At 34.3% G+C, this 10098-nt stretch overlaps 1 protein-coding gene across 7 annotated transcripts in view; it reads right to left on the bottom strand.

Annotated features, from left to right (window-relative positions):
- Positions 1–6539: 6539 nt before the first annotated feature.
- LOC143851367 (uncharacterized) overlaps positions 6540–10098 on the bottom strand; it is a 39442-nt gene continuing 35883 nt past the window's right edge. The window contains exons 1-5 of one of the 7 annotated variants that reach the window (XR_013236307.1): positions 8104–8192; positions 7799–7897; positions 7420–7494; positions 6983–7149; positions 6540–6766 (exon numbers count right to left, since the gene is read on the bottom strand). Coding sequence is in view for 1 of the 7 variants with exons in the window: in XM_077360770.1 (XP_077216885.1) it covers positions 7113–7149 (37 nt within the window). In the remaining 6 variants the exon portion in view is untranslated. Of the gene's footprint in view, positions 6767–6981; positions 7150–7419; positions 7495–7798; positions 8193–10098 lie in introns of those variants that run through there. The other 6 variants (XR_013236308.1, XR_013236309.1, XR_013236306.1 and 3 more) reach the window with 6 other exon arrangements.

Genomic DNA, 10098 nt, shown 5'->3' with positions numbered 1-10098 from the left:
TATGTTTTGATGCCATGGCTCCATCGATATGAGGCTTGCATAATCCGGATATCCTTCTTCTAATGGCCTATGAGTTGTATAAGACATAGCGTGAAAATCTCTCCGTTCAATTTTTTCTAATAATCCATATCTCCTTCATCCAATAGCCTATGACTTATATATGACATAACATGAAAATCTCTCCGTTTAATTGTTTCTAACCATTAGATAGGAACTCTATTACAACCTTATCTTTTTCCAAAATTTGGTGACGTTATTATATGGATTTAAAATAATAAGAAAAAAGATTGGATTTAGAGATAGACGAAATTCTCTCTTTATGTCCTATTTTGTAGGTGTGAATAATAAGCAAAGAGATTATTTAGTGAGAGAGAGGGAATTCTCTCTCTATGCGCCAATTCTGTAGGGGTGAAAGTTTTATATAGGAAACGAAGCGTCAGAATAGGAAACACATGGTACACATGGTATTGATATAATCTATTTAGAAGGTAATTGAAACGAATCGTTCGGTCTTCAAATAAATTCAGGAAAATTAAGGATACGAGAGAGATGATAGGATGGTGATGCATTTTTATAGGGGAAGATATAATTAGATTAGATATTGATGGGCAAGTAGCAAATGATGTCATGCCATATTTCGGTTGATCATTAGATCAATTTATTCATATATTTCGGTTGATCATTAGATCAATTTATTCATATATTTCGGTTGATCATTAGATCAATTTATTCATATGCATCAATTTATATTTTGAATGAGAAATCTATCCTAAATTATCTAATGAAGATTTACACCCACTTTCCATGGTTCCAAAATCTGAATAAAAAAGTAACCCATACAAAATCTGAACATCAGCTTCAGAGGTCACCAAAAAAAAATGAAGGAACAAACAATGCTTTATCTAACAAAGAAACATACTAATAGCAAGAAAATAGGATCAAACCACCAACAGTGAGATTCTCACCCTTTCCGCAAGAACTCTAATCTCATAAGCAATCATATAAACCGATCCCATTGGCGAAGCAGAATGAGTCTGAACTCGAATCTCATAAGCAATCATATAAACCGATCCCATTGGCGAAGCAGAATGAGTCTCCAATACAACGAGTCTCACCTTTCAATCACATTCTATCAGCCGCTTCATATTGGTTGCAGAGGCGCTTCTGTCGCCATGGATGTTAGCACTCTTTCTCACTCGATTCTCTGAAGGTCAGTGTTTTCTTAGTTTAATTTTTTATTTATTTTCATCTGAATTTTTTTCTTGGAAGAAATTAAAAATAGGTTTAGTTACTCATTCTGTTTGGGTTCTGGTGAATTTTTCTACTGGAGGTATTTAAGTTGGCAAGATATATATACGGTGTATGTGTGTGTTTAATATTGAGTAGATTTACCTCAGTATCTGCCAGTTTTTTGAATGGGGTTTTAAAATCTGTGAACCAGCTAACATGTCAGTTGTTAAAGGCAGGTGCAAGCATATACGACACTTGTACATTTTGACACGTGTAGGGATGAGTTTCACATGGGAACACACAACGGGGTGTCATTATAAAAGGTAAGGGGTGTGTTCCATCTGATCAATGTGATTGAAAGGTGAGACTCGTTGTATTGGACGGGTCAGATTAACGATCAGACCAGTTTTGTTGGATTTCCTGACATGCCAAATTGGCTTGTTATGTTTTGCCATACTTTGGAAGCAAGAAAATTGCTAATGAATATCTAAAGGATATTAAAAATGGATCACATGGCAGAAAAACTGGTAGTAAATAAATGAAATAAAAGGCATTGAGAAATATGATTTGATGGATTGGGCGGAGGTATGAGTCGTACATGAATAATGAAATTTCACGCCGGCCATGGGTTTCTAGCGCACCCCATGGTGGCAAATGCATCATCTTTGACCGTGATGTCAAGAGGCAGAGTGGCTAGTAGGCAACATTGTAAAAAGTTCCCACACCCACTACCTGTAGACGAGGGCAGTGGAACGTATAGGGGGCAACAAGCTAAGGGAGCTTGATTGTCTTGCATGAGTCGTCTCAACTCATGCATTATAAATAATAATAACAAAAAAAAGTTTCTTACTTGTAAAACATTGTTTGCCTTGTTAGAATAACTGTTTGACATTGTTTAAATGCCATAGCATGATCACAATTAATGTTTCAGGCTTTCTTTAGAGATGATTGTTATTATGTGCTCACCTAATGAATCAAGTTGTATGCTTTAAATTTAAAAATTGTTTAAGTGTGTATGTTTATTACCGAATGAATCTACTTAGTTTGTTGAACTAACCATATATAAATTTATATAGATCAGACGGTTAAGATCTCCTATCGAGATGATTTTTGGGGTACAACATATTTAAGTTGGGGCTCAACAAATGAATGTTTTCGATCAGGGTCCTTCTATTATGGGTGATGTATTTTAAAAATAAAATTCTTGCAAGAATGTTCTTGATGGGACAGAAACTCTAGGTTGTTTAAGACACCTATACATGTTGGGATTTGCTAGGGACCATCGCAGTGTTGCATGAGAGAGCAACTACCTGAGATGAATTATATGTAAAAAACAAAATCTGTTGAAAAGTGAGCATGTGTTTGCTCTCCCATGCACACATGGTTTTAAATTTCGGTTTCGGCTAAAATTTTGGAGTTATCCGAAACCGAAAATTTAGCCGAAATCCCGAAATTTCGGGCTAAATTTGGTATTGATGCACAAAATCCTGGATTTTAGGGACGAAATTAAATTAGTTAACACAATAAAAAATTATTATTTTAATAGAAATTTCGACGAAATTAACGAATCGAAATTATAAATTTCAGGAATTTCGATTTCCTTACCTTCTCATTTTGGTTCTCACTGAAATCCGAAATTTCAGATTTCGGTCAAAATCGAAAACCATGCTCATGCAACAGCGGTTGCACTAAATGCCTTATGAGATGCTCCCTAGCAAATCCCATATATGTATATTTTCGATAGATTATCTCACGTACCCAATAATTAAATTAAATTAATTAGTGTATTTTACTATAAATCTTACTAAAAGATGGCTCCATTTACTTTGGATATGTTAATGCATGACAACTCTACATATGGTTGCATTTTAATGATTTTTTCTTCTCCAAAACGAGAAAAGAGTATCAGAAGTTTCCTACGAGAGAAAGGCCTCTTAGCAAGAGCTTGATTAAGATCCTGTTTTTTGTTCCATCTCCCACAAATGGACCACTGAGATTATTTATTATTATTTTCTTATCATTTTCTCCATTTCAAGTTAGAATAATAAATAAAATAAATTTACTACTCTCCTTCCTTGATATTTTTGTATTTGGTTGGATTTATATCCACCGTTTTCTTTTTGATCTTTTGTAACTGACCATCTCGGTCCCCTTTTCTAATGAATTCTTCGTCATTCAATTTTTTTTTTTTATAAATTATAACATCGTGACAGCAGGTAGAACAATTGGGTGTCTTTTATGGGAACATATATGTATATCTCTACAGTGTATATATGCTGGCAAGATATATATATACGGTGTATGTGTGTGTTTAATATTGAGTAGATTTACCTCAGTTTCTGCCAGTGTTTTGAATGGGGTTTTAAAATCTGTGAACCAGCTAACATGTCAGTTGTTAAAGGCAGGTGCAAGCATATACGACACTTGTACGTTTTGACACGTGTAGGGATGAGTTCACGTGGGAACACACAACGGGGTGTTATTATAAAAGGTAAGGGTTGTGTTCCATTTGATCAATGTGATTGAAAGGTGAGACTCGTTGTATTGGACGGGTCAGATTAACGATCAGACCAGTTTTGTTGGATTTCCTGACATGCCAAATTGGCTTGTTATGTTTTGCCATATTAGTAGCATGCAATTAATTTAATAATGATGCTATGCCAACAAATAATGAGGTGCTAATCCTCACAAATGATGGTATACTACGATTCCATGTTAAAGGAAAATACTTTGGAAGCAAAAAAATTGCTAATGAATATCTAAAGGATATTAAAAATGGATCACATGGCAGAAAAACTGGTAGTAAATAAATGAAATAAAAGGCTTTGAGAAATATGATTTGATGGATTGGGCGGAGGTATGAGTCGTACATGAATAATGAAATTTCTTGCCGGCCATGGGTTTCTAGCGCACCCCATGGTGGCAAATGCAACATCTTTGACCGTGATGTCAAGAGGCAGAGTGGCTAGTAGGCAACATTGTAAAAAGATGGTACGATGGATGTACAAGCCTTGATATTTAATCCAACAGCAGCTTCTTAACAAGTCAGCTGCTGTTGGATCAAATATCAAGGATGGGATGATGAGTACCCTCTTTTATTGAATCTAGTCAATATTTTACTTCCACAGTTTACCTATTGTAGTCCTAACATTCTGTTCTTTATATGTCTCGGTAAACCTTCGACCAAGAGTGTAGGATGCCTACCATAGATCATTTATAATAAAATTACTAATAAACTAGATCTAAAAGGTTGATAATATTCCTACATCATTTCCAATAAGTAGTGTAGCAACAACATACAAGCTTAAGTCATATTCTTATTTGCCCCTTTCTAAACAAGCTTCATCAACATTTCGTGAGAAGCCAAATATTTTGATTGCCTCCTGAAAATATATGTTGTAACTACAGGAAGCTTATTTTAAGTCCTATATCAACCTCAATAACTTGTATATTTTCTTATTATCATGATTAACAGACTAAAAATCTTAGCCTCCTCTTCAAGAAAAATCTTGCCCCTATTGAAATTATTCATTTTTAGAAGAAAAAAATCCACCAAAAATGAGTTAACCAAAAGTTGAAAAACTTATATTTATGTTTGTTAGTTTGAGGCTTGTAATTCAAAGAATTTTGATCCATTAGATGTTCAAGTCTACAATTTTGATCCATTAGATGTTTGGTGTTTAGGCCTTAAGAATAAAGAGTTGAAAACCGAATGGCGGGTAACCCGCGGGCACCAACGCCTGACCCAGACCCAACCGCGGGTCACGAGTACGGGTTGGGTGCGGGTATTTTTTTTCACGGGTATTGAAATTGGTACCTGTACCCCTGCGGGCCGGGTGTACCCGCGGGTACGGGTCCCATTTTTCCGGGTCTAATTAAGATCTTGTTTTTTGTTCCATCTCCCACAAATGGACCACTGAGATTATTTATTATTATTTTCTTATCATTTTCTCCATTTCAAGTTAGAATAATGAATAAAATAAATTTATTATCCTCCCTCCTTGATATTTTTGTATTTGGTTGGATTTATATCCACCGTTTCCTTTTTTATCTTTTGTAATTGACCATCTCGGTCCCCTTTTTTAATGAATTCTTCATCATTCAAAAAAAAAAATTTATAAATTATAACATCGTGACAGCAGGTAGAACAACTGGGTGTCTTTTATGGGAACATATATGTATATCTCTACAGTGTATATATGCTGGTAAGATATATATACGGTGTATGTGCGTGTTTAATATTGAGTGGATTTACCCGAGTATCGGCCAGTGGTTTGAATGGGGTTTTAAAATCTGTGAACCAGCTCAGGAATAAGGACATGTGAAATAGCCACATGTCAGTTGTTAAAGGCAGGTGCAAGCCTAAACGACACTTGTACTTTGAAAAATTAATATTCCTTGTCAAAAAAATTCGTAGTTGCCAAACATGGCCTTTTTTTCCAGTTAGGCTAATAATCTCAACCATTCATCGAAAAGTGAATGGGCCGATTTCATTTGAACTCAAAATCACATTTGAACAAGGATACTGCTTCGGACAACATTCACCCGACGAAGCAGGTAGTCCTCCAGGGTTTTAATTTTGGTTTGGCAAACAAGCAGGGTATTCGGCTGACGTGGCACCCCAAAACTAACTAAAATCCATGGATTAACCCGGCTTTTAGGCAACCAAAGGAACTTTTGCTGGCGGTTCTAACGGCGGATAAAAGTGTAAAATACAACTCAACTAAGCCTTCGTCCCAAACTAGTAGGGGTCGGCTAATGAATCCCTTAGAAAATTTTCATGAAGTCGGATAAAAGTGTGAAATAATTTTAAAAATAATATTTTTTTAAAATATTTTAAATTAAGAAAAATCCCAAAACTTAGGTACAAAAAACCTGTGTGTTCTATGTCAATCATAACATACACTAGAAGAGCTTTTCTCAGCTCTAAAAATTCCGTAAGGGCCCGTTTGGATACCTCATGCATTTGTATTTTGATTTGGATTTGAGTTTTGGATACAAAATACATTATTCATCTTCATGATCACGTTTTAAGAGACAGACAGAGAGAGATGGAGGTAGGGATGTCTCATCGCTGCTGCCGGAGCAACATTGAGGAGCACACGGTGAAGGAAGTTGCTACAAATATTTATTTCCAAATAATGTCTAGCAGAAAAGATTTGAAAATCAGATTTTTTGGCACTGTTGTAGATGATTTGGAAATCTATGGATCTGATCCAGCTCAAAATATGAACTAAATCCAAATCTAAATCTTGTGGGTATCCAAACGTGGCCTAAGCTAAATGTACACATCATAACATCTAAGGAACTGTTGGAACCATGTTGAAAGAGCTCTTATTTAATGAAACCAAGCAAACTAAAATATATCATCGTACTACAAAACATTATCTAATTTTAGAGGTTAAGTTCAATGCAAACTACAGTAAGGATCCACATTATGATCTACGCAAGGAAGACAAGAACACTGTAGAGGATTTAAAAGTTTGTTGCATGAGTAACACCCCACTTTTCCACTTTGCTCCCCATTTTTTGCTTCCTGAGATGCAACAAAGTTTAAAATCATCCTTCTCATTTCTGACAAAGAGTTGTTATTCCAATTTGTAGAAAATCTATATATCCTACCAAGTGTTGGTAAAAATACACTGGAATTTCAGATTATAATAATAAACAACACAAATAAAGTAATAATCCACATGTAACCAAACCAAAAATAATAGAGAGAATCAAACAGTAAAGAGAGAGAATGACTTACGGTTGAGTCGAGGCACTGATCTAAACCTTAAGGAAAATATTGTCCCTGCATTTGACGAATCAACAGTGCAAATGGATTCTCTAGCATATGCCTCCATGATACAACTCGTCCGCTCTAAGGGGACGTGCACTTAAACAGCCCGGAACCCTTGAGAACATGCCTCACGTCTGTGGAATAAATTGGGAAGAAGAAAAAACTTAAAAGCATGAGTGTATGTACGAATATTTATAGGAATTGAAGATAATACTTAAGATACACTTCTCTTTAATTGTAACTTTTAATAATATATATATATATATATATATATATATATATATATATATATATATATATATATATATATATATATATGACTTTTCGCATAAAGTAAATAAATAAATTTTGAATTTTTAAATTAAAGAAAAAGGTCAACACTAAGTAAAATAAAGATAGATCACCAAATTTTGGACTTGACGATGAACCTCTTCAACATCAATGCCAAAACCTCTCAGATCTCCTTGTAGTTGAACCACCTAAAAAAATGGGGAAATGTTATCAGCACTACTGTATTTTGATGAGGGCACTCCTCACTTTAGGATCTAACCTATGGAAATGATTTTTGGGCCACAACGTATTTAGGCTGTGGCCCATCTAATGGACGGTTTGGATCATCCTATGGTGCGAACCATACCGTACTTTTAATAAAGTGAGGAGTGCCCTCATCAAAATACAGTAGTGCTGATAACATTTCCCTAAAAAAATGGTTACATGAATTTCTAGAAATGTTGATGCTCTGCGTGAAACAGAAAAAAATATCAATTATAATCAGCTACTAACCAATCACACTTCATCTCTTGTAGCAGCATTAAGCACATCACACTCAATTATGTTATTATCCACACGAACAATTGTTGAAGATAAATTTCTCTTGGTAGCCTGAAAAACCATAAGACCTTTGATCTAAGAAAAGGTATAATGCATGAGTGATGCAGGGAAAGTGCGACGGGGCATTGCTCAAGTGTGTAGAGACATGCTCTAATGAGTTTTGATGTAGATGTAACAAAGAAATCATAATCTTGTGGGAGATTCCTTAAGTTCTCAAGTGGATGTGCATAAAGAGGAATTTGACCTTGAAATCTTACTGTGATCAACACAACTCAGCAAACCAATTCTGGATGTAATCTGGTCAGTCATAAACTGGTTTAAATTGGCATGTATAAACTGCCTTTTGTATGATAAAATCCATCTGTCTGCAAGCGAGTGAGGCTTTAGAGCGGCTTCGGATCCCTCTAAGATTCACCATGCAAACTATTTGTCTGTACCTCACTAACAGAGAATAGGATAACAATTTGCTCGATGTCAAAATTCATTTATATGAAACAAACAACACCTATTCGGTTCACCTTCTTTCCAAGAAGCGCTTCCCAACAAAACACGTAGTTCATAAATGGAAGGAAAGAAAAGTTTAATGCTACCAAAATTTTGAAGGTTTCAAATGTCGTTAAAACCTTGGAAGTAATTATCTTCACCTGTAAAACAGCCAACAACCACAAAAATTATAATGTAATAAGAAAAAAAAGGAAAAGATATGAAAATATTGAAAGTTACCTTCTTATGTTCCCGTTTGAAGGGAACAAATCTTCTCTATGGTTCTGGCACATTTGAAAATGGGTGCTTTTTGTAGAGTGGGGAGAGAGAGAGAGAGAGAGAGAGAGAGAGAGAGAGGGACAACCACTTCTTTCAACAAGAACCATTTCATTCATAAACCCAATTTTCAAAATTAATATTAAAATTAGTAACGATATCGATAAATAAATTAGTATTTTTCGAGGCTATTGGATACCTCCTGACATCATCTGATTCCCATTAATTTGTAAATATATAATGACAAAAAAATTTCTATTATTCTAATATATTAATGATTGATAATGACAGGAGATGATGAGAATGAAATTGCAAGAATTGAGGCTAATCTTGGAGTTCGCTTTCAAATGAGATTGGCGTTTTTCTGTTTTTCTCAGGAGTAATTGTAAGTAGTGAAAACAGTTTTAGGTAGTGCTATGTCTAGTTGAGGAGAGAGTGACATAAGGTTGGTGTTTTTCAGTTTTTCTCAAAAGTATTTGTAAGTAGACAGTGTAGGAAACTGTTGTAGTTGGTATTATATGATCGAGAATCATGAAAAGTCAGTGACGTTGATGAATTCTGTGTTGCTCTGTCTCTTGTCTATTTCTATTTGAGTTTTCTTTTTTGGAATGTATGAAAAATAGGAAAACCATGCAAATTGATTCATTAAAAGAAGAGGGTAAAATTTCTAAAATATTGCAAAATGAGATCAAGAAGAAGAGTTTTAAAAATGGAAAAAGTCATCTACAAAACTTCAAAATCTCAATTTTATTCAATTAATTAACAAATATTAACGATAAATTGGGGAAACCAATATTTAATCTTGAAAAATGAATAAATAACTCGCAATATTTATCCACTTTGAACAATAACTTCTATATATTTCCCTGCTAAATGACAAAATGTTAAAAAGAAAAAGAAAAACAATATATATGGTGCTCCGACAAACCCTAACAATGAGTGGATTTTCTCAAATAAAACAAGAAAATGAATTGTTAGATGCATTTCATGTACTTAAGAGTATTTTGGCCATTGTACTTAACACACACACACACACACACACACACACACACACACACATATATATATATATATATATATATATATATATATATATATATATATATAGAGAGAGAGAGAGAGAGAGAGAGAGAGAGAGAGACATATTAGTGAGGGGGGCTGGGGGAGAGCTCTCACTCCAACTCACATTCATCTCAATCTCATTTTCAACATGAATAAATATCTTACATTTTTTCAAATGTGAAATATTTTCAATTAATTAATCAGTCAACTGAAGGCAGAACATAATACCAACCAAGGTAGACATCAACATACCAAGCTAGCAATCAAACATGTAGCAACTAGCAATAACTAGAGATGCAATCAGAAAAATAGATATAAAGGGAAATAGGGGAAAAATAATTGTTGAACTCAAAATTTTACAAAAAAAAAAGAAAATGAAAGGGATAAAGGTAAAATGCCTTGGTAAAAAAAGAAAAAAGAAATGGTGGTTA

This window comes from Tasmannia lanceolata, unplaced genomic scaffold, assembly GCF_043159265.1.
Source record: "Tasmannia lanceolata isolate RefF3 unplaced genomic scaffold, GAP_Taslan_0.1 ptg000018l, whole genome shotgun sequence".
NCBI classification, from domain to species: domain Eukaryota; kingdom Viridiplantae; phylum Streptophyta; class Magnoliopsida; order Canellales; family Winteraceae; genus Tasmannia; species Tasmannia lanceolata.
The sequence above is the reverse complement of the archived record's forward strand: the minus strand, read 5'-3'. Positions and strand labels throughout refer to the sequence as shown.